This window comes from Solea solea, chromosome 7 (assembly GCF_958295425.1).
Source record: "Solea solea chromosome 7, fSolSol10.1, whole genome shotgun sequence".
Lineage (NCBI taxonomy): Eukaryota > Metazoa > Chordata > Actinopteri > Pleuronectiformes > Soleidae > Solea > Solea solea.
The window spans coordinates 30079661-30104303 of NC_081140.1; the positions used below are offsets into that span (position 1 = coordinate 30079661).

General features: G+C 39.8%; 3 protein-coding genes across 4 annotated transcripts in view; 2 read left to right on the forward strand and 1 right to left on the reverse strand.

Moving 5' to 3' along the window:
- On the forward strand, positions 1–9195 carry pnkp (polynucleotide kinase 3'-phosphatase). The gene is made up of 17 exons (XM_058634005.1): positions 1–268; positions 1467–1513; positions 1771–2034; positions 2162–2467; positions 3035–3114; positions 3200–3257; positions 3357–3464; positions 4223–4294; positions 4421–4469; positions 4682–4752; positions 5534–5626; positions 5715–5811; positions 6206–6267; positions 6708–6817; positions 7225–7312; positions 8392–8459; positions 8543–9195. Exons 1-17 carry the CDS (start codon positions 148–150, stop codon positions 8661–8663), a joined length of 1815 nt encoding a protein of 604 aa, XP_058489988.1. The 5' UTR covers positions 1–147; the 3' UTR covers positions 8664–9195.
- si:ch1073-280e3.1 (complement C2) lies at positions 9072–20460 on the reverse strand. The gene is made up of 19 exons (XM_058634004.1): positions 20375–20460; positions 20139–20251; positions 18200–18347; positions 17888–18073; positions 16902–17075; positions 16578–16676; positions 16319–16461; positions 16106–16247; positions 13795–13929; positions 13617–13721; positions 12549–12686; positions 12351–12460; positions 12137–12263; positions 11645–11789; positions 11488–11561; positions 10820–10911; positions 10614–10746; positions 10486–10535; positions 9072–9411 (listed from the first exon to the last, which is right to left on the reverse strand). Exons 1-19 carry the CDS (start codon positions 20424–20426, stop codon positions 9229–9231), a joined length of 2349 nt encoding a protein of 782 aa, XP_058489987.1. The 5' UTR covers positions 20427–20460; the 3' UTR covers positions 9072–9228.
- The window catches only part of mfrp (membrane frizzled-related protein), a 13020-nt gene continuing 7509 nt past the window's right edge, over positions 19133–24643 (forward strand). Inside the window, exons 1-3 of one of the 2 annotated variants that reach the window (XM_058634007.1) lie at positions 19133–19491; positions 23036–23249; positions 24078–24186. In XM_058634007.1, the coding sequence (XP_058489990.1) occupies positions 23196–23249; positions 24078–24186 (163 nt within the window). In that variant the 5' untranslated portion in view covers positions 19133–19491; positions 23036–23195. Of the gene's footprint in view, positions 19492–22925; positions 23250–24077; positions 24187–24643 lie in introns of those variants that run through there. The other variant, XM_058634006.1, reaches the window with a different exon arrangement.

A 24643-nucleotide genomic window follows, 5' to 3' on the forward strand; every position in this document is an offset into this window, starting at 1 on the left:
GTACTTTAACAGAGCCCCTCTTTGGGCAGAATAAGTCACTTTACTTCGTCCATAACTCGACGTGTGAACGACTATTTTCACCATTAATGTCTCCGCTCACGGCTCAGAACACCAGCGGCTCATAATCAAGTATTTAAAGGGACACTAATGTCGTGCACGCTGCTCAGCGCCTCTGGAGCTCGGATTGATCTGGACGACGGTCGAGCTGTGATTGTGGGCCGCGGTCCGGACTCTGGCGTCACCGATAAGAAATGTTCCAGGCACCAGGGTTTGTCCACCACACAACTTCATCTGTTAGTTAGTCAAAGAAAACCTGCTTGAATGCGTTTAGACACGAGATAGCTTTAGGCACGTGGACTTGCTTTAGCAAAGTTAAAGTTAAAGTTGGTCACTTTTCATTGATGTAACTCTGCGAACGTGTTCTTTGGTTGAACCATTCCCCTCTGTCAGTGACGTCATTCCACCCTCTGTCAGTGACGTCAGGTGGGAAACACTCAGACAACAGCAACATCGTAAAAGTCACCTTTTCATTATTGTGTGATGTTAGTGTTCGAGGGTTAATAAAAACATTACAGACAATAAACAATACAACAAACTCTCTCCACAATTATTATCTCTATACAATTATTATTTTGACACTTCATTCAATGTGTCGTAAAAGATTATTTGAAGGAGCCGGAGTGTAAAGTTATTGATCACATACATGAATCTGTTTTGCTTCAGGTTAATTTAAAGTTTGTCTAAATTAAATTTCAACATGATTTCAAAGCTGTTTGCCAGTTTGTTGGGTATGCTGTTATAACACTGACATCTTCTTATAATGCAGCCCAAATATGAAATAAATAAAAATAAGAATATTATTAATAATAATAATAAAACACAATGTCAAATAACACCTTCAAGTTTTTGTAGTGTTTCATTAACTTGCATTCATTTGATTTGAGGGTTGCTTGTCTTATTTACCTTTCCCTCACTGATATAGTAGAAAAACATGCAATATTAAATGATGTTGTAAATAAGTTCAATTATTTTATTTTCCATAAATAATAAACCTATAATGCTTTATGGATACAGTGTTTTTGACTCAGAGAGAGAAGCTGCTGCAGACACGGGAAAACATGCATGTATTCTTTTCATTACATGGTTTCATTGAAAACAAAAGGAATCTTATATTAAAAAAACAACATATTTTACTGCTTAAATCATTTATTTCTAATAATACTAATCTGAAAATGTTAACATACATGAATACATGCTGCAATGTCTCTTGTTATATAAGTATAACAATGAGCAAAGATAAAGGTTAAGTGTGGTAAAAATCAAACGAAACAGTTTATCACAGTTGAAGCGTTCTCTTGCAATATGGTTCTAAACATAGTGCAACATGTGCGTCGTGTGATGATGGTAAGTTCTCTTACTGTTAATGTGACATGTGTGTGATGATGCTTTCCTTGTTTTCCCTCCAGTGAAGCTGGTTGCGTGCTATGCAGACCAGGATGTGGTTGTGACACAGGTATGAAAACAAACAGGACTCAGTGTCACACCTTAGAATTCAGCGAGACTCACTGGAGTTACATTTACACACGGCTGTGATCCGAACATCCAAGTATTTTAAAAACAAACAGTGATCCTGCCTACTGCAGCTTTAATCACGAGTTCCGCCATCACGTCAGTGCTCTTTAATCTTAACTTCCGTGTTGTTGTTGTTATCCAACTCAGAAACCCATAATTGCGAGAGTGCACACTGAAGTGTCCTTTTCTGCTTTACAGCTCGGTGCCAACCCCAGTTACCTGGACGGCGTGAAGCTGGGTCGGGGCCAGTGTGGCAAACTGACCCATGGAAGCGTCCTGTACCTGGTTAACCTGAACCATCCATTCAAAGTTCACTACTCTCAGAGTTCCAGTGATAAAACCTCCAGCGCTGCACAGAAAGCCAGTGATAAGACGAAAGGAGGAAGAGAAGAAAGAGAGACACAGTCGAGTCCCAAACCTAAGCGCAGTATAAAGGATTTCTTCTCCTCCTCCCCCTCAAAGGTAACACATTTGCTAGTTCTTGTATTATTTTAGGAATCTTAATTTCTTATGTTACAAGAAAGATAAGAAATGTCAGTTGACGTGAGACAAAGTGAAAGTCAAAGTGAGCATTTCTTTTTGTGTTCAGTCCTCCAAAAGACAACTGAGTTCAGACGGGGGTCACCCAAAGGTGAAGCGCCAAAAGACAGAGGAGGAGGAGGCCTCGGGTGGATGGATGAAGGACGAAGAAGAGGAGGAGGAGAAACTGGCTGAGGAAAAGCTGAGGCAGCTGCAGGAGTTTGCTGAAAAATCTGCAACAATGAGCAGTAACAGCCTCCAGCCAGCACAGTCTTCATCATCATCATCATCATTAAAGGGATGTCCAAAGAGCAGCTGGCAGAAGAAAGACACCCTGATGTTTTACACTGGTGCTGGAGTCAGAGGGAGTGACAAGGTGTGGAATACTTTACTAAGATTGTCTTTGAATCTGGTTTCAACGACCCAATCACAAGTGCTTTGATCTGGATCAGAGAATCCACTTTAAATCACAGAAACATGCAGGTTAGGGAACACGGTTTCTTCTTTTTAAACATTCAGCTGACTGTGTGACTGCTGCAGTCTCACGGTGGACACGTGTCAGGGATCATTCACTGGTTACACTACACTTCTTAATGGTTAAAGTCAGTGGATACATCATTTTGTTTTTGTGAAAAACTCAGTTAAATTCAGTTTACTTGCATTTTACAACATACTTGATCTCAAGGCTCTGCACGTCGACCGGTTGAGATGAGGTTACAGTCTCAGAGGGAGTGTTACTTCACCAGTTGTGGGTGGGGCCTTATTGCAGTTGCATTTATCTGCAGTTCAGTACATTATGTTTTAAAAATAAAAGAAAACACTTTGGAATTGTGATGCTTTGGAGTTTTTCTGTTTTCTGTCGTCCTTTGGTTCTGGACCGGTGGCTGATACTGAAATACTGAGCTCTCAGACACAGACATTTGTTTCATGTCTCCACCTCCAGATTGCTGGGTTCGACATAGACGGCTGCATCATCACCACCAAGTCCGGGAAAGTCTTTCCCACGGCACCAGACGACTGGAGGTCTGTGTTAACGACTCATGATTTCTAAAGTGCTCAGTGGTTTCTGTGCAGTGTTGGTGAAATGTCACATCTGTTGGATTACCAGGATTCTGTTCCCAGAGATTAAGCCCAGGTTGGCCGCGTTGGACAGAAAAGGTTATAAGGTGAGACGGAGAAGTCTGAGCATTTGTATCAAAGCTTTGATCTCTGGTTCTATTTGTCATTCGACTTCCTGGTTGTTTTCCTTGACTTTGCTCTTGTAGGTGGTTTTCTTCACTAACCAACTGGGGATCACTAAAGGAAAACTGAGACCAGAGGTTTTCCAATCTAAAGTGGAGGACATCGTCGCTGCACTGCAGCTTCCTGTGCAGGTCAACTTTTACCACTTTACCATTCAGCTTTATCAAAAAGGAAAGTTTTAAGTCTAACTTTAAATACAGCGAGAGGCTCCGCCTCCTGAACTGTCAGAATGTTTCTCATATAAACATGAGAAACAGTGTGGGACATAAATAAAACACTCACCACATAAAGTCTTTGCTTACTTCAGTCTGCAACATTTAACATTTGTTTTTAAACCACTCACTCTCCCGCGCCAAAGACACATGAACTTATTGAGCAGTAAATCAGCAACAACACTGTGCACCGTGATGTTAAAGAGGAGGGGAATTGGGCTTGTAATGGGAAGGTTGCTGGTTCAATCCATGGAAGGGCCATGTGCCTGGGTGCCCCCGAGCAAGGCACCTTCACGCTCCTCAGGTGCAGATACGTGTGTAATAAGAATCCATGAAGTCAAGTTCACAATCACTGACTGGGTTATTAGTTAGTTAGATAACTAACTGTGCCATATAACCCTAACCCTATAACTATATACTGCTGTCTGTGATAAAAAAGACTCTCATTTCTAGTTCTTGACATCAAGGAACAGGAATTATGACACAAAGCTCAGTTTTGATTGGAAAACACTGACAGTGATGTAAAGTGAGGAGATATCGACAGACAGACAGACAGACAGGTGTTAAATATCGACAGACAGACAGGTGTTCACCATGGCTCGTCCGTCACAGTCAGCATTGACACTTGACTACACTGTCGATAGATTCAGAACATAAAGCAGATATTTGTGTTTCAGGTGTTTGTAGCAACCAGCCCTGGAATCTACAGGAAACCGGTTTGGGGAATGTGGAATCACCTTTGTGAGCTGGTAACTGGTCTTATGACAGTGATGCACGTGTGCTTTGTTTAAGAGCCACGCCTCAGTGACACTGACAACACTGTTGACTGTTGACCTTTGATGCTTAAATTTTCTAATGTTGTGTTTCCTGCTCAGGCCAATGACGGCGTCACAGTTGATAAGTCTGTCAGTTTTTATGTGGGAGGTGAGTGGACATGATCTTCTCAGTTTATATATTTATATATATATATAGTTGTATTTGATCTGATATCATGTTTGCAGTGTTTTTCTTCAAACCTCAAACATTAAAACCAAATCAAATCAAATAACCAAATATCAGACCGTAATAGTCCAGATCCAGATCCAACCAGTTTATCATCACTGTGAAAATCCTCCTGTCATTGAATCTGTGCACAGATGCTGCAGGAAGACCAGAGAACTGGGCTCCAGGGAAGAAGAAGAAGGATTTCTCCTGCAGTGACCGACTGGTAAGAAGTGATATTTTCACTGTGTCACTTACTCATTCAGCCTTCATGCTTCTATAGTCCTTCTTTGTGTTTGACCTTTCTTTAATCCTTGTCTGGTGTTGTCTGTGGTAACTGTTTTTGCTGCTGTAACAGTGAGGGATACACAGTCCTGTCTGACTGTAGCTTTGTAACTGTAGTGTATATTTATATAGAGCTTTTCTAACCCTGAAGAAAGAACTTCACAACACGACATAAATCAACACCCTGACTTTTTGGTAGCAAGTGGAACCACTTCAGAGACTTCTCAGTTCTGAGTGGGTTGAGTGGGTTGAGTGGGTTGAGTGTGTGAGACCCATCGTACCAGTCTGCTGTTATTAAGATACTGTGTTTCTCTGATTCTTTGTGAAATTCATGACTTATCATGTTGACATTTTGTTCAACTTTGAAGTTTGAATTATAATTCAAAATTGATTCATATCATGTGTATATATGTATGTATGTACATATATGTATATGTTTATATACATACATACATATATACATATATGTATATATATATTATACAACTTTGTTATTTTACTTTGTTATTATACAACTAGCATCATATGTAACAATAAACACTGTAAATGACTCACAGCTATCACTGTATGAGCCATTATTTTGTTTGTTTATGTAATGTGTTTTCCAAGCCACTAGGCGGCTTGACTGTAGACGAGCTGTGCAGACGAGCTAATGGCGCTTGTAGCATGGCAATTATCTACATTTATGTGTGTAATCAAAGGCGTCCTCCTGGTTTTTGTAGTTTGCTGTGAACGTTGGGCTGCAGTTCCACACACCAGAGGAGTATTTCCTGGGATGGAAGAAAGCTCCCTACCGCCTGCCCGACTTTGACCCTGTGAGTACAAACCAATGAGTTTATTTTCATTCACCGTGTGTCAGTGTCAGGAGAGTTTGTGTCTGACGACTGTCTTTATTCTGTGCAGAGGAAGCTCGACAGCGCCGCCAGGCTGTATGACCCTCCGATGGCCGCACTCACGTCCAGCCACACAGAGGTCATCGTTGCCGTGGGTTTCCCTGCCTGTAAGTTAAAGTCCACCGTGGACCTTTCACTGCACCCAGACAGTATGTTTGTGCACAGTGTGTGTGTGTGTGTGTGTGTGTGTGTGTGTGTGTGTGTGTGTGTGTGTGTCTGTGTGTGGGTGTGTGTGTGTCTGTGTGTGGGTGTGTGTGTGTCTGTGTGTGTGTGTGTGTCCAGAATTAACCACAGGTAAACTCAGATCACATCTGAAGGATGATACTTATGTTTGTTCTTCATTTTCAACATATTAGCAATAATTCAAACATTTTTTCACTTTTTCATTATGGGATGTTGTGTGTAGAATTTTGAGATAAAAAAAAACCCTAATTGAATTCATTTTGGAATAAGGCTGTAAGAATAAGTGAACACTGTGAATACTCTTGTGTTTCTCTGCAGCGGGTAAATCCACGTTCTTCCACACTCACATCATTCCCAAAGGTTACGTGTATGTCAATAGGGTGAGTGGATACTTTCAGGTTCAGGTTCTTCATGTGTCTTTTTCTTTAATTTACATTTCATTTCATTCAAATTTAAATACAAACATTTTTTAGCTTATTTTAAAGTTACACTTGAAACACTGAGGCTTGTTCTCACTGACAGCACGGCTGCAACATGTTCCAGTGTTTCCCACTGAAAATGATATTATGACATAAGCAGGCATTTTATTACGCTTTATCTGTTTTACCCCTTCTTATGCTGCTTCTCCAGCAGGGGGCGCACACAGCTCTGTCCACACTGATGACATGTCAGAGTTTTCCACAAACACACATACACACACAACAGAAACTTCCCTTTTAATGATATAAAAATGATCATAATCACTGAGATGATAAATCATTCAGGTTTTTTTATTCATTAATTTGTGGCGCGACCGTGAAACCCTTCCCCTTTGTGTCAGGACACACTTGGTTCATGGCAGAGCTGTGTTTCGGCGTGTGAGCGCGCTCTGAGGGAAGGCCGCAGCGTTGCCGTGGACAACACCAACCCGGATCCTGAGTCTCGTAAACGGTAAAGTAAATGAAGTGTTTGTTTGTCTTTAATTATACACGTTTTAATCCACGTGACTCGTCACAAGCAGCAAAGTACACTTCTGCATGTGAACATGGATGGACGAGTGTGTTTGCTGGAGGGGTGGAGACGCACGGTTATGAATCATAGCAAAGGACCAAGAACGACACCCAAAGTCAAATCACATTACATTACATTACATTACAGTAATGTAATGTAATGAAAGTCAAATATCTTTAGACAGCACAACACACCGGACACGACACTCAGTGGAATGGATCATTCACACGAGAAAACAGTGAAATCACTCAAACAAACAAAAGTTTAAGATTTACATCTTAAATAATTCTTTTCATTTATTTCCTTTTCTTTTTTTCTTTCTTTCTTTCTTTCTTTCTTGTTCCAAGTTATGTGGACGTGGCGACAGCAGCAGGAGTCGCCTGTCGCTGTTTCCACTTCACGGCCTCTCTGGAACAAGCCAAACACAACAACAGAGTAAGTCTCTCCTCTCAGGTTGGATTTGTCAGGTGATGAGGTTGTTTTTTTGTTGTTCATGTTGTTTTTTGTTGTTTTTTGTTGTTAATGTTGTTTTTTGTTGTTTTTTGTTGTTAATGTTGTTTTTTGTTTTTGATGTTGTTTTTTGTTGTTTTTTGTTGTTAATGTTGTTTTTTGTTGTTTTTTGTTGTTAATGTTGTTTTTTGTTTTTGATGTTGTTTTTTGTTGTTTATGTTTTTTGTTGTTCATGTTGTTTTTTGTTGTTGATGTTGTTGTTTGTTGTTTATGTTTTTTGTTGTTAATGTTTTTTGTTTTTTTTGTTGTTAATGTGGTTTTTGTTGTTTTTTGGTTGTTAATGTTGTTTTTTGTTGTTTTTTTGTTGTTAATGTTGTTTTTTGTTGTTAATGTTTTTTGTTGTTAATGTTGTTTTTTTTGTTGTTTTTTGTTGTTAATGTTGTTTGTTGTTAATGTTGTTGTTTGTTGTTAATGTTGTTTTTTGTTGTTCATGTTGTTTTTTGTTGTTCATGTTGTTTTTTGTTGTTAATCTTGTTTTTTGTTGTTTTTTTGTTGTTAATGTTGTTTTTTGTTGTTAATGTTGTTGTTTGTTGTTCATGTTGTTGTTTATGTTGTTTTTTGTTGTTAATGTTGTTTTTTGTTGTTTTTGTTGTCAATGTTGTTTTTTGTTGTCAATGTTGTTTTTTGGTTGTTAAAGTTGTTTTTTGTTGTTTTTTTGTTGTTAATGTTGTTTTTTGTTGTTAATGTTGTTTGTTGTTTTTTGTTGTTTGTTGTTTTTTGTTGTTAATGTTGTTTTTTGTTGGTTTTTTGTTGTTAATGTTGTTTTTTTGTTGTTAATGTTGTTGTTTGTTGTTAATGTTGTTTTTTGTTGTTAATGTTGTTTGTTGTTTTTTGTTGTTAATGTTGTGTTGTTTTTTGTTGTTGTTTGTTGTTTTTTGTTGTTTTTTTGTTGTTAATGTTGTTTTTTTGTTGTTAATGTTGTTGTTTGTTGTTAATGTTGTTGTTTGTTGTTCATGTTTTTCATGTTGTTCATGATTGTTGTTTATTGTTCACGTTGTTCTCAGTTCCGTGAAATGGCTCCATCACAAGGCAAACATGCAAAGGTCAATGACATGATTTTCCACAGCTACAAGTAAGCTTTTTATTATTCCCTCTCACTCAGAATCGTGGCACCAGGATCATTATTCTCATTCCATGATGTTTTTCTTCTCGTAGGAAACACTTTGTAGCTCCTGCTGTCTCCGAGGGATTCTCAGAGATCCTCCAAATCCACTTTGTCCCAAACTTTAAAGATAGCGAAGCAGAAACCCTCTTCAGACTGTTTTCTGAAGGCTGAGTCAACCACCGTCTTTCTGAAGCTATCACGACGCTGCTGCTGATGTTGAGATGAGAGTGTGCTTGTATGAGATGGAACAGAGAGGTTATATAGATCGTGGGATTGTATGATGACGGATAAGCACCGACTTTGCTTTATCTCACTGTTCAACAGCGTTTTGTAAATTGAAGTTTGTTTGTCTGTTTCTCTGCTGAGTCACTGGCCTGTTAATGAGTCATTTTCAACATCTGCCGACAGTCATTGTGTTTGTGAGGTTCAACGTTTGTGTGTCAGTGCTGATCCACAGTGACGGTGGATCAGCACTGACTAGTATCAGGACCTAAAGCAACTTCACTGCAACAGCAAAAAAAAACAAAAAACCTCAAGCCAGGCGTCGCATTCAGTTTTATAAAATAATAAGAAAAAGAATAAACTGAGAAAAAAGATTTAATACTTTGTTAACAGAACATTTACAGTGTTTGTAATACTGTGATACTGTGATGGATACTTGTGACTCTTCCTGAACATTGTAGATAAAGTTGTGAACACATGAGCTTGTTTTTATGTCTTCATCCCATCGATGCACTCACTGGACTTCAGGCAGGAACTGGATCTGCTCGCCCAGATGCTGCTTCAGCCACGACATGATCTCAAACACGTCGATGTAAAAGTCCCGGGCATCGGGAGGCGGACGGTCGCTGCTGTATCGTCCCTGAGCCGAGTTACGTGGGTCACATACGTCTGTGGTTCCCCAGCTCACCACGCCCACCTGCGATAAGAGAGAGAGAGAGAGAGAGAGAGAGCGTTTTTTTTGAAAAAAACACAAAAAAACTACGAGTTTTCTTACAATTCTGCCACACGAGTGAGATCCATTTGACTGTATTGTAACATATTTTTTATTATGGCAGCTCCGAGTAGAGCTTGTTAGGTTTCTCATACCTGATGTGTAGTTTTATTGTGAAGGGTAGACCGGAAGTGGGCGGTTGTTGTTAACGGGAAGAAAGGTTGTTTACACTGGATAGGTAAATAAACAATCGAAGGACACGAATGGCCGGTGTTGACGCCAACAGCGTCTCACTGTTAGTTTACTTCCTTTTTTTTACATGTAAACAACACTTCTTCCCGGCAACAACAACCGCGTCACTTCCGGTCTACCCTTCACAATAAAACTACACATCAGGTATGAGAAACCTAACAAGCTTTACTCGGAGCTGCCATGATAAAAAATATGTTACAGTATTTACACACACACACACATGCACCCACGCCTGTGCTAATGATGTTAAATATCTTGTTTGTTTTGTTTTATGCTTTTATTGTGACGTGTCAGTGTTCTCTGTCGTAGAATCATGGAAAGTTTATCAATACGTTAGAGATGAGAAGATGATGCAGGTGTGGAATCATGTCAGTCCAGCTGTTTCTGGAACTGTCACATGTTAAAACGCACTGGTGAAGTTTGTTTATCACAAGCGTTTTCCTGACAACATGGTGGTTCGAGCTGCAGCTAACGATTATTTTCATAATCCATTCATCTGTCGATTATTTTCTCGATGAATCGTTTGGTCCATAAAATCTCAGAAAACCTTAAAAAATGTAGATCAGTGTTCGTGAAACCTGGAGATGATGATGTTCTTCAATGTTTTATCCACAAACCAAAATGATTCACTTTTAATGATTTCTTTGTTCTCCAGAGCAGAAGAAGAAATGAAGATTTAAGAATCTTAAACAATCAGAAATCTTGTTTCGTTGATTATCAGAATAGTTAATAATGGATTAATTGTTTCAGCTCTAAACTGAACCCCGTGACACCGGCAGCTCAATAAATGTGGAGAAAAGTTGTGACCTGAAAGTAGCGGTTTCTTCTTGGCAAAAACAGAGGTCCACCCGAGTCCCCTGTGGACGACAGACGAGACGTCACGTGACTGTGACGGAAACTCCACGTCAGTCAAACTACAGTGTTTTCACACAGACCTTTGCAGGTAACAGCATCCTGATATCCTGAGGTTCCTCCAGAGCAGAGGAATCTGTCTGTTACATACTCCCTCAAAGTCACATCCGTGGGCTCCTTTAATGTCGTCCATGCTTTCTCGACACAGTCAGGCCTCTGAAAACGACAAACTCAACTGTTGAGGTTTTTGAAATAAGGATGAGAGGATTAAAATCATGCTGTCACTCACCTGACCCTTTGTGTGAATGTGAGTTTGTTTGCGGCCCGAGTTCTTGTGACTGAAAAAGGCGGGGGTCGTTTCATGTGGTAGTAGCTCCGCCCCTGTGTACAGTACATTTATAAATGATGTGGATTTAATTTTATTTTGATAGTCTGTTAATGCTCTATTAGATAAGACATTAACTAACTGGCTGTTGTCTATATTTCAATTCAATTTGATTTGTATACCACCAATTTATAACAAATGTAAATGAAACCCAAATAGTGTTTAATGTTCATTTGTCTTCCTGATGTATCTGTTACCACGTTCTGTTATTTTCTGTTGTTAAATGTTTTTATTTTGAAGGCATCCTCATTTTTAATTGTGGAAGTACTTTTATTTTGAAGACAAATAGACGCTGGAAATTGACAGAAAAGGTTAGTTTGACGGGAGGAATTAAAAATGCAAAGGTAAAGTTTGTATGGGGGGTTAAGTGTGATCAATATTAGTTGATAATCTGTTAATAATATGTTTATTGTCACGTAAACTTCAAACCATAGATGAGTGACTATGATTATTTGCTACTATTAGAATGTGTGTCAGGACCATGTAACTGATTATCTGTTGGTTACAAGTAGAGTCAAAACAAGTGTCACTGTGTCTTCATGTGAACATCACAGAGTTCAAAGGTCACATACTGTGCTGCTGACAGGTGGAGTTGATTCTTTTCAGAGCTCGACTGGCTGGTACAGTACATGGCAAGCAGATGGGTCTGTGCGACATGTACAGGTGTGTGTCAGGTGCACATATTTGGTCTTTATTCAAAGTCAAATAAACACAGCTGAACGGTCTCACCTGGCCTTCCACGAGAGAGGGATACTGTTCACATGCACCAGAGCTACGTCATAGTCATAGAACTCGGACACATTTCTGTGTTTGAGTGCACTGGTGTTGTACTTGGGGTGCAGGATCACCCTGCTGGACTTCACCCTGCCGTCACCTGTGGAACAAAGATGCTGATTTAGAGACAGAGAGATCACCTCTTGTCATCAGTTGCTTATGAAACAAGTTTATATAAGTTACAGGCTAACAAAACCCTGCATGTAAATCCACACGTACAGAAAACATCCCTCACTATCTGATTAACTGAAGGCATTCCCAGGTCAAGTCCTGGGTCTTCCCCGGGGCCTCGACCGGTGGGACATGCCTGGAACACCTCACCCTCACCAGGGTGGCATCCAGGAAGCATCCTAACCAGATGCTCCGAGCCACCTCACCCGGCTCTGATTTTAGCCATGTTTAGTTTCATCTGCCTCCCTGTAAAACCATGTTCTCACAGAGCCTGACCGTGCTCGATGTCCACTTGGTAAGAGACTTCGTCTCTGCTGGCTCTGGCAAAACAGTGAGCCGCCGTCAGCACCCAGTTCCGGCTCATGATGGATCCAAAGCATGACACCTTGGGTCCCCACTTAGGCTATAAAGGGAGGGAGATCTTACACGTGTGTCCAGTCACAGTCAGAACATGTATTTGATCAACTGTGTGTTTGTGTGAAGCACTTACTGCTGTCAGAGTCACATGCCAGGGCTTGGAGTAGACTGGGATCCCGAAGCTCTCGTGTTCCTTGGAAACATGCTCCTGCACGACTCCACACATTGTCACACTCTTATCACCTGTGACATGAAGTGTTAAAGTGTTAAAGCTAAGCTGATAGTTTACTGTTAATAAACAATACAGTCGAAATATGTGTGTTTCTCTTACTTATGATACTGTTGAACACCTCGCCCAGTGTCTGGTAGTCTTTCAAAATGAAGACGTGTTGCTCACCGCGTTTCTTTGAGGCCAAGGTGTTTAACTCTTTTTTGTTCAACTGGTCCCCGACACCAAATACATAGACGTCTGAAAACACATGCAGATAGAAGCAGTCGTGACCGTCTTCCTTTGAAAATGAACATAATAATGAACATAAGAAACAATAAAACCAGTTCTTTTTTTCACATGCTGTTGCAACAACTTGTAACGTTAGAAAACTACAACATCACACGGGAAACAAAGGAAAAACAGGCACCGCAGCATGTTTTTGTGGATTAATGAGAAGCATTAAGAAGCTTAACCCGGTTTATTGACCTTTGACCTGGTCTTATATTTCATGTCCAAAATGATCTGCTGTGAATAACCAATAGTTGACTTAAATATCGTTGTTAAACTATATATAAATGTCTTATTTCTGTTCAAATCATTCATCATATTCCAGGTTAGTAACATTTAAGGCCAATAGTTTGTCTCTCAGTATGAGACACGTCACATTACATGAAATATTGACAAAAATAATATAAACTGGAGGCTCCATCAAAACATAAAAAAACACCAAGTTCTACTATGAGTTTAAACATAACATATATTTTAAATGTGTTTATTTTACATCAGACTTGTGTAAATATAGGAGATTTATGGGATGTTTTGGCTGATTAGACCTGATTAGGGGCGGGGTCACACCCTGGACAGTTCTGGAGACAAACAGCCCTCATGCTCACACTCACGCCTACGGTCAGTTTAGAGTGTAAATAAATCATGATTAATCACACGTATTCAATTATTTATAACAATCAAATTATTGTCAATAACGTTTTCTTGCTCCTCAACAACAACAACAACAACAACAACAACAACAACAACAACAAGGCTGTGGTAAAAGAAGAAGATACAGTGAACAACCATGTTAGACTACATCTGTCACCACACACGCAAAACAGAAAGTGCAAACAGTTTGTGCGTGCGTGTGCGTGCGTGTGTGTGCGCGTGCGTGCGTGCGCGTGCGTGTCCTGATACCTAGCATTGTCTCGTCTGTGTGGTCCTCGGCTGTGAGGCTGTATCCGAGCAGCTGTCTGATCCGGCCCATAGCAATTTGAGGCTTGTTTCCTATGTTTGCGTAACCTGCAGACACAACGGATTCAAACACTTGGATTATGGTGAATTCATGAGCAGTGAGTGCGTGAAATACGTTTACCATCTGTTTCTATGATGATGATGTTCTGCGTCTCATTAAAGCGGCTCTTGGCGCCGCGTTGCTTGAATAAACTGATCGTCTCACTGACGCGGTGCAGCGCCGAGTGGAGGTTGGTGCCTGTCTTACGCCCGTGGCCTGCAGACAGACAAACAAGTGTTTAGATTAGGGAACACATATCCACCATTAATGAGTTGCTTATTAGCATGCACATTAGTAACATATTTACGAACGAGTATAAGGGCCAGCCAGAAAAAAAAAAACAGCACAAAAGAAAAAAGAAAAGTCAGGCATAAAAATACAAAAAACTGATCAAGTTGCTTGATCCCGTCGGCGTGGAGCTCAGACAGACGCAGACACGACCTCACCAGAGGCCCTAGGCTATGGCATATGGAGCCGTCAGTCATTTGTCGCTTTGTTGTGGTACGTTTTTTAGTGCCGGATTATTTTTTTTCTTGTGCCGGATTATTTTTTTTCTTGTGCCGGATTATTTTTTTTTCTTGTGCCGTATTTTTTTTTTCTTGTGCCGGATTTTTTTTTTTTGGCCTGACTTTTTTCTTTTTCTTGTGCCGGATTATTTTTTTCTTGTGCCTGATTTTTGTTTTTTTCTTGTGCCGGATTATTTTTCTTTTCTTGTGCCGGATTATTTTTTTGGCCTGACTTTTGTTTTTTTTTCTTGTGCCGGATTTTTTATTTTTTTATTTTTGCCTGCTTTTTCCCCTTGTGCCGGATTTTTTTGGCTGTTTATTTGTTATTTTTTGGCTGGCCCTAATACTCCTTCGTACATATTGGCTCTTAATTAGTTTATTAATGCCTTATTCTGCATGGTCTTATTATATTATATGAATTATGATCTCAATATTCTTTGCTTAGTCTGGACTTTATAAGGTGGACGTATCACAAGAAGAGTTATTCTCCCTTAATAACACTTAATGAATATGGTCTGTTCTTACATAACAAAACACAAAACTACAAGTGTTAAAAGTGTCCAAATGACTGTAAATGAAGTCTGTGTTACTTAGAATATGTTCCCCATACTAACGTGACATCTTGATCACTAGTTGAACACTTATTAACCAACACATGTTCCCTAATCTACAGTCTATTCTTGTGATACTACCACCTTATAAATCCAGACTAAGCAAAGCATATTGAGATCAGAGGGAAAAACTTTTAGTTAATGACTTACTGGTTGTATAATAAGGCCATGCAGAATAAGTCATTAATAAGTACTTAATAATGACTTAATAATTAGTTTTGCATGCTAATAAGCATGCAAAACTAATTAATGGTGAATATGTGTTCCCTAATCTCAAATGTTAGCCAGAGTTTTTCTGAATCCTAGGCCATGTTTTCACAGAGAAGACACGTGACCTATGACTAAGCACTGACCCTGAACTCACGTGGGCAAACAGCTTGAGCAGTATTTATTACATCAGCTGGTTTTAGATCTAAATCACAAATTCGTTTGGTTCTGTGTGGATGAGTTTTGAGAAGAAAATGGTAACACAGCAGAACTCTGGACTAATGTGACAATTAACAAAAGCTTTTCAATGGAGGTCTCAGCTCCAAGCTCACAACACTGACAGCAGCCAGATGTAATGGATGATTCCATCCAGAAGAAGGCAGTCATGCAACATGACTGAACAGACTGTCTCAAAGGATTGAAATCAGTTCTTATTTAATGCTCGTGCTATAACATTGACCGAAGCCACATCACTGAAAACTGGGTATCACTTCATTTTGGTCGTCCATTGTAGTAAAGTAAAGTATTCAGTATCATCACCACAAATAACCAGTGGACACATCTTCATATCTACTGCTCACTTGAATGAGATGGTCCTGACACACACACACACACACACACACACACACACACACATACATAGTGTAGTTTACCTTCTAACAGTCTGTTGACTGTCAACAGATAAACAACTAAGTGTCCATTTATCTATGAGTTATGAGATAATAAACAGATAACTGTGCTCACATGTTGACATGACCCTAGATCTCTTAAGAACTCTTCAGATGCTGACACGCTACAAAAAGATGAAGAATAGTATTTATAGTCAAGAGGCACTTTTGGATAGAAACACCTACTGGCAGTGAACTTTATATTGTCACTTATCAGGTGAATAAGTCTGTTGACATGATACTTAGTACCTGTTGATTACTAAAAGAGTAAACAATGGACAATATAAAGTGTTTCTGAAAATTGTAACGACCACATCACAATTAGAATTTCCCACTTTACTTATTAAAGTCAAACAGCTGCAGGTCACATGTGCCCCTGCTGTCACTGCAGCAGTCTTACTGTGGTAGTCAAACTCCATCAGATTCCATATGACGTCTTCAATGCTGCTGCTTATATATGTCTGCGTGATGTCCACGATGTCTTTGACCTCGGTGGCAAACGACAGCACATGGAACTTCAGTTGTACCTCATAACTGTCCAACTATCAGAGGAGAGTGAAGACACGTTAGTTTCACACCGAACACCAAACACACGCTTGTCTTCTCTACAGACCTTTCTGATGAGAGCAACGGTGGCATTTCTGGACTTTTCAAAATCCTCCTTCCTGATGCTGCCTGACGTGTCCATTAAAATGTAGACGTTGATGTGACTGCCTTCAGACACATGGATGGTTCGTCCAAAGGATGCTGTAGCAGCTAACACACACACACACACGCTCATGAGCACACTGTTTCTTGTGTTGTTGCTGTTGTGTGTGTGTGTGTGTGTGTGTGTGTGTGTGGGAGATTTCACTATAGATCCAAGAACTAACCACTTTTCTTGAAGTCTGATGAGACGACGTCCATGACCCCTGCGAGTGAACCTGCCATGGCTTTGGCCACAGCACTTGGGGGGTCAAAGGTGTTTGGACCTGCATTAGAGCACAAAGTTGACTCATAATCTGCTGTGATGCAAAGACGGTAACAATAGCCTTTGAAACTAATCCAGGTTTTCTTGTTTGTCTCTGATGATTTGTCTTTTTTATCTTAAAAATGAAGTTTCTTTTGTTTTAAAGGTTAGACACAATAATACCACTACTACTTTTACTACTACTACTACTACTAATAATAATAATAACAATAATAATCTTGAACACCTTGGCACCGTGGTGTTGAGCCGCTCCACTCTCTGTTCTCCAGGCAAACCCTTTCAGCTGACCCGAGCAGATCTAGACCAGTCTGGCACTGGTAGACGATCTTCTCTCCAGTGTGAAACGAGCTTGCTGACAGCTTAGCCCCTGGTGGAATCCCTGGGTCATTACAATCAGCAGCTGCATAGACAGACGTGCAGACTATTGAGAATACAATGATAATAATAATGCACAGTGTCACACTTGTGTGGCTGAAACACTGACATATTATACAGTGTAACGTGGACATTGGACAAATTCTTGGGGAAACGTAGCTCACTTGATTTAAAACGTCAGTGAACTTAGTTTAAATTCTTCCTGAACAGACATTCAAATGTTGTCAATTATGAAAATGATGTAAACATGAAACCACTATGACTGAGAGCTCTTATCATTCAAATGTTGCCCGAGGGACGGCAGCAAAACCTTCAGACCTCACGTTAACGGTTCATTTCTCTGTCATATTTTCAGGAGATATTTGCCACTTTATCTCATTGTTAAACAGCCGTTTCTGACTTTAACTCGAGTTTAGTAAGTCTGTGTTACTTTTGGTAAATACAAACACCGAACTCACACAATAACTTTGCTGTGGGAAGTAAGAAGTTTACAAATTGACGCCAATTTTCAGTTTCCTGTTGACAAATCATATTTTTAAGATATCACAAATCTCAAATTTATTAGTTAAGTTCCTACTATAATTTCTCCCTCTTGTCCCTGCTGGTAGACATGTTTTCATCCATTCATTCATTCATTCATTCATTCATTTTAAAAAGAGAGCGTCCATGCCTCTGGCTGGTGGCACACAGCAACATTGGTGTTGATATGTGTCAGTACTTAAGATCTCTTTATATGGATATTTGTGTATTCACTGCTTTACAAAGTCAATCTTAGCCTCGTCTGTCCCTGTTCATGTAATCATGGACATGATTGATGGTTTGTTATTCCTCCCTCACCATGGTTGTCACACACAGGAGGAGTTCCTGTCCATTCTCCAGACAAAGTGCATTTCCTGTGGGCTGAGCCGTACATGGTGAACCCTTCCATGCAGGAAAAGTTCTGTGTCGTTCCAAAACGAAACCACTGATCCTTGGGCCAGAAGTCACCGTGGTCCAGCTGGAGCTGAGCAGGACACAACACATCTACAGGAGAGAGACAGACAGACAGACAGACAGACAGACAGACAGGCAGAGAGAGAAAATCCCAGAGTTGTGCTTGGAGAGAAACTTCAGTCCTCGTACATATTACTCTGGATCATCTTTAACAACCTTTGCACGTAGCACGAGTCACAGGTTTGCCACCGGCTGATCTCATGAGCGACCACTGCCCGTCAGCGCCACAGAGCCTGGAGCTGACTGGGAAAGGGTATTTGTCCAGGCCGCAGTGATAGGTGAGCACACTGCCCTCCAGCCCTCCCTGTGCAGGAAACACAAGCGACATGCATTTGTTTCACTTTCTAGGCTTTAAGTTCATAATCTAAATAACCAGGAAATGACTATCAGTGACATTCCTTAGATTTAGTTGCTTGATATTACTTTTTTATTTAAGTGATTATTTAAATTGAAAATATTGAAATAAAAAAATATTGAAATAATCACATTCATTACCTTTTTGCCATGTTGATAAGTCGATTTTTATTTTTGAGAAATAAAAATGTAACTTCCATTTTAAATGTACTGTGTCTGCGGTTTTAACCCTTTAACACCTAAGCCTCAAAATGTCTTATTTTAACCATAAAAGGGCCAGAAAATGCCCATTTTACAAGAATAACTTTTAGTATCTGGCAGTTATTTACAGTTAGCAATTTAAAATGAAGAAAAACCAAAAGTTTATTTAGAAAAAACACTTTAAGAGTACGTGAACTCCAGATTTTGTGTGTTAAAATTTAAATTTGAACAGTATGACACATATTTTCCTTGTGTAAAATCTAGAAGACAAAAGTTTTTAACGTTCATAAAAAAATGTTAACAAATAATATAATACTTTCATACATGGTATACATAGGAGTTTAAAAAAATACTACTTGAGTATTAAAACTACTCCAATGTTTTCTTGTATTGTGTTACCGGATTTAAAATGTTTATTTTTGTTTCTTTTACATTAAGCTTATTATGCTGGAAGTTATGGTGAGAAAGAAATTCATATTTATATCTGTTTGTTTTCTGAGCCAATGAGGAGCGAGTTGTAGGTCATGTGTCAAGAGGAGAGCGCGCGTGACACAGCTAACAGGTGGATTCAAGTTGTCGTGGAAATAACGGACCTTAAGTTTATAATTATCGGAATACACAAAACGTGAATTGTGTGTTTTCAATGGAGCGACTGTTGTGAACAATTTCATCCAACGAGGAGTTTATGTTCAGACAGTTATCCACCTGCGTTAGCCACCTGCGTTAGCCACCTGCGTTAGCCTAGCTCTACGGTGAGCATGAAGCTACCACTCTGGGATGCTAAAGGACGTGTGTTCACCGACACGCGGAGTAAACTACATGAAGCTGGAGCACCGTCGACATCTGCCCCGAGGGAGAGACGAGCTTCGTGGGCACTTTCTGCTCAGGAAACTGTGAGTTGCCATCAGTTGTTTTTCCTTCTTCTAACTCGAGAGTGAAGCGGAGTCTGTTGTGTTAGCTACTACATACAAGCTGCACATCAGGCTGCAACAACTAAAAGTGGTATTTATAACTATTTTATTTTCATGTAGCTTAAAGGAACATGTGTGGAACAATGTGTTTACAACTGAAGAATATTGATTTGATTATTTGACTGTCTGATTTAAACGTGAATATTAGTACATTGTTATTTTACTAAGCCGAGTATGAATATTCATTTTCTTATGTTGGTTATGTGTGTTGCTCATAGGTGAAGGTGTATAATAAATCATAATCTAAATTGGTTTTACTGTTCTATTGCTATAGCTGACAGTGAAAAGGCCAAACTACACTAGACACACATTCATAGTTAGAGATGACACTTTCTTTAAAGAACCCAAGGAAGTCACCTCTACTTATACCCAAAGTGGCAAAGGGGGTGCTACGAAGGTGTTAAATGTATATCAAGTAAAACAAAGATGTTTCATTGAGAATATCAGAGTGAAAATGAGGAAATCTTAACTTTTTAATTTAACATTGAATCAATTATCAAAAGGGTAGTTTTTGAATCCTCTGTAAATAAACTAATGAATGAATGAAAGGGTTAGTTGACTATTTGTACCTGAGAATAGGTAACATTTCCACCTTTGATGCTCTCTCCAGTCGAACAGTTCAGTGGCTGCGGATCACCGTATGTTTCGTAATCATCGTCGTACTCGTCCTCATACGATGTCACTTTAGCACAAACAAAAACAAAAGTGTGGACATAGAAAGTGCAAATGCCAACTGCCTTATAACGCCAAAGAAGTGGAAAAGGAAGATTTATGACACTGATCCACAAAGAAATGAGAAACGTACCCTCTTGGACAGAGATGAAGAACAGGATCCACAGTAAAGACTTAAAGTTCATGACCAGACACTGTAGCTGCTGCTGGGTTTGTTTCTCTCAGTGTCAAAGTGTCTGTGTGGACCTGCAGTCAGCTGCTTTATTTGATGACTGATTACCCATTAACACAGCAGCGATTGAGCAATTTAGTAAAGAACACAGATGTGAGCTCTCACTTTCATTTCTGCGTGTACTGACTTTATTTGGTTGTATTTTCTCTCTTCTGCTTTCAGACTATTTCCTTTTTGTCTGCACTAATGTACTGTTTTGTATTGCTGACTCATTTAAAGGGAGAGTTCATGTTTTTGAGTCAGTACTGTCTGTGCTGTGTGGGCCCCCGTAGGCTTGTGTTTTGAACAGTACCTTTACTTGGTAAAGGGAGTGTGGGCTGTGCCTGATGGTATGTAGCATGGCGTCGTACCGGTGTCACGACAACAAACGGGACACAACACACAACAATGGAGGACATTCATTTTTTTTAATAACCCAACAATTCACACAATGAGCAAACACTAGGCCTCAGTGGAGTGGAAAAAAACAGAAGAAGAAATCTATGACAGAACCAGATGTGCAGCATCTGCCTCGACCGGTTGGGGTGAAAGGAAAAATGGAGGACAGAGGAGAGGAGGGGGAGAGAATGGACCAGAGGGAGGTGAGGTAGAGACAGAAGAAAGAGACCAGGAGCCGATACACAACGATTGAGTCAAGTTACAAGTTTATACAGGACAGTTCTGAGTCAGTGATGACATGTTTACACAACTACAATGTATATTGTCATTTATACAAGCAGCAGAATAAAATTATACTGATATCCACTTTAATTATAGCATAATAATAATGGTGATGATATGTATGATAATAATAGCATAATAATAATGGTGATGATATGTGTGATAATAATAGCCTCAAAACTGGATCTGGATCCTGCAACCTGCAAGATGAGGACACAGAGAGCGAGAGAGAGAGGAAAGGAAGGAAAGACACAAACTAGGGAGAGAAAGAACAAGGTTAATGACGTATTATAAAGTCATATAACATATTCATACCCAGAGTGAGTGTGACAGAGTGCAGTCTAGGTCTATAGCAGCATCACTAAGAGATGGTCCAGGTTTCCCTGAACCAGCTCTAACTATAAGCTTTATCAAAAAGGAAAGTGTTAAGTCTAACTTTAAATACAGAGAGTGGCTCCACCTCCTGAACTGTCATTGGGAGCTGGTTCCACGGGAGAGGAGGAGCCTGGTAACTGAAGGCTCCGCCTCCCATTATGCTCTAACAGACTCTGAGAACCACAAGTAAACCTGTATTTTGTGACCTAAGTGATCTGTTAGGGTGATAAGGTAAAACTAGGTCTTTCAGGTATGAAGGGGCCTGACCATTAAGTGATTTGATTTGAAATTGAATTTTAAACTGTACGGGGAGCCAGTGTAGAGAAGCTAACACTGGAGTGATATGGTCTCTCTTTCTAGTTCCTGTCAGAACTGAAGGGTTCTAACAGACTTGTTGGAACATCCTGATAATAAAGAGTTACAGTAATCTAATCTAGATGTAACAAAAGCATGGACTTGTTTTTCACTTTAAGGAGAGAATGTTCCGCAGGTGGAAGAAGGCTGTTCTGGAAATGAGTTTCATGTGTGAATCAAATGACATTTCCTGGTCAAAAATAACTCCAAGGTTCCTCACAGTAGAACTGGAAGCCATGGTGATGTCATCTAAAGTGACAATGTGGTCAGAAAGTTTTTCTCTGAGGTTTTTAGGGCCGAGTATAAAAGTAGAAAGTTACAGGTCATCCAGGACTGAATGTCTCTGAGACATTCCTGGAGTTGAACAACCTGATTTATTTTATTGATAAATAAATCTGTATCATATACAACATGACAAGAACAACAACATCAGTGTTGTAAAGAGCTCATATTCCATACATTTGAATTGTAACATCAGTGTTGCTGCCCGCTCAGGTTTATGCGTGCAAGTATGTGTGAGATTAAAACATTTTAGGAGCTTAAAAGATCATTATGGGATTAGAGAGATTTAACTGGGACCCAGACCTACATCTCCACTCTTACCCATGTTTCCCTCCTTCCCCTCTTCCCATTCATGTTTGTAAACCAGGGTCTGTTCTTGGAATAAAGTCAGTGGACGTCCAAATTAGGATGAAAATCAGCGTTATCTCATTCAATAATGGCTCAATAACAGAAAACAGTTATGCAACATGTTTTTCCAGGAGTTCCCGACAATACACACACACACACACACACACACACACACACACAGTGTATAAAAAAGAGGCTATTTGACTTTGCTCCCCTGCTGTGTAACATGTAAATTGTAAATAAAGCTTTGCCTCACTTCACATCTGTCTGCATTGTTCATTATTTTCTCCACATCACCTCCTTCCTCCTCCTCCTCCTCCTCCTCCTCCTCCTCCTCCTCCTCCTCCTCCTCCTCCATCACCTCTCAGCTGACTCGGCTTTGTTAAACTCTTTTGTGACCACTCAAGAAAACAACGAATGTTGGTCATGGTAAAAAAAAAGACAAATGGAAGAAATTAGCAACGTCAAACATGGATGTTTATGAGAGTGAATTTATTATGATGATGTGTTTTTGTGGATTGTGCTGATGAATGTTTCATAAAGGATTCAGGAGCGGAACCTTTCTGAAATGTAGTCGGAGCAGAGCGTGGACAATGCAAAGAAAACCCAGGGAAACCTCTTCAGAAATGTCGTAATACTAGAAACTGCGTTCATCACAGCATCAGGAGGACACGCGAGATTTCCCTGTGAGAACAGGAAAAAGATGTCTGACCTCAGCCAAGTCACGGTGTACTCTGACTCCTCAGGTATTTATAAGGTGAGTATGTATACGTATGTTATATAGAAGGATGCATTCATCTTTATTTGGACGTGAAATCCTGTTTTTTAACTTAAATATGAAACATGAAATGACATTACAACATCGTACAGCTTCTTAAACTAAGCTGTAAATGTTGTACTAGACTAGACCTTAAGTTTTTTGAGAAGATCATCCAACTCAAGCTTTTTTAAACTTCCATCCTGATCACATGTCTGCGTCATGTTCACTCACAGTGGACACAACAGCTGTTGTGATTCATTCTCTTGCTCATTTAGTCGACCATGTTACCTTTAATCAACTAAAGTGTGGTTGTTATGATGTTGTGTGTGTGTGTGTGTGTGTGTGACATCAGTCGTATCTCCAGAGCAGTTTAAAGTGTAAGTGTCAAACACGTCGTTGTCGTGTATGAACAGTGAGCAGCTAAAATGTAGCAACAACACAGACGAGTAGTCCATTGCCAAGAGGAAAGGAATCGGGCCTGTAACCGAAGGGTTGCCATAGTTGTGGTATCTGTATGGGTCGAAGACTGTGGCGCCCCTGAGCAAGGCATCCAATACTCCGTTGCTCCCCGGGCACAGGTGAGTGCTGCTCACAGCTGTGTGGTCACTGCTGCTGCAGAACAAAGGATGGCTTAAATTCACTGTCACTGATTCTGTTTGTGCAAAAATGAATCATTCTTATTCTTATTCTAAGAGCTTTGATGAAAACATCTAACAAAACTACTATACTGTAATACTGTAAATGCTTCTTTCTTTAATATTAGTTTCTTTCGTAAATCAACATTTACGACACGGCGTTGTTTTGTGTCATTTTCATTTCCTGTAGAATGTTTTCTCTAACCCTGCCTTTGAGCTGGAAGGAGAGCGAGAGGAAGCGCTGGAGGGCTTCAGGTCGTCGTCGTCCTCTCTGGAACCAGTCGTACCACCAGCAGCTGGTGAGTGTTAGGAAAATTAAAGTTTGTCTGAGTGAGAAAACGCTTTTGTCACGTTGGTAATTCATTCATTTTTTTTTTTTAAATGAAAACGTCATGGGAATTAAATCATTTCTGAATGATTGTGATTTGCATAATGATTTCATAATTGTAACATTAAACTACTTCTACTGTTTGTATTGATCTGACCTTAATATAAACAGGCTGTTGACCTACTGTAGACCACAAACACTCAAACCACTCAAGCAAGTTGACGATTCATTAAATCATTGATTATTAATGGGTTCATTGTTGCCGCTCTAGTTGAGAGTTGTCATTTCATGTGTCGATAGAACACAAACACTCTCAGACAGGTGCACATTCACACACATTCACACACAGACTCAAACCACTGATTTCATGATGAATCCACATACTGTAGTGTAAAGAAAGTGTCTGTGAGGGCTGAATGAATGAATGA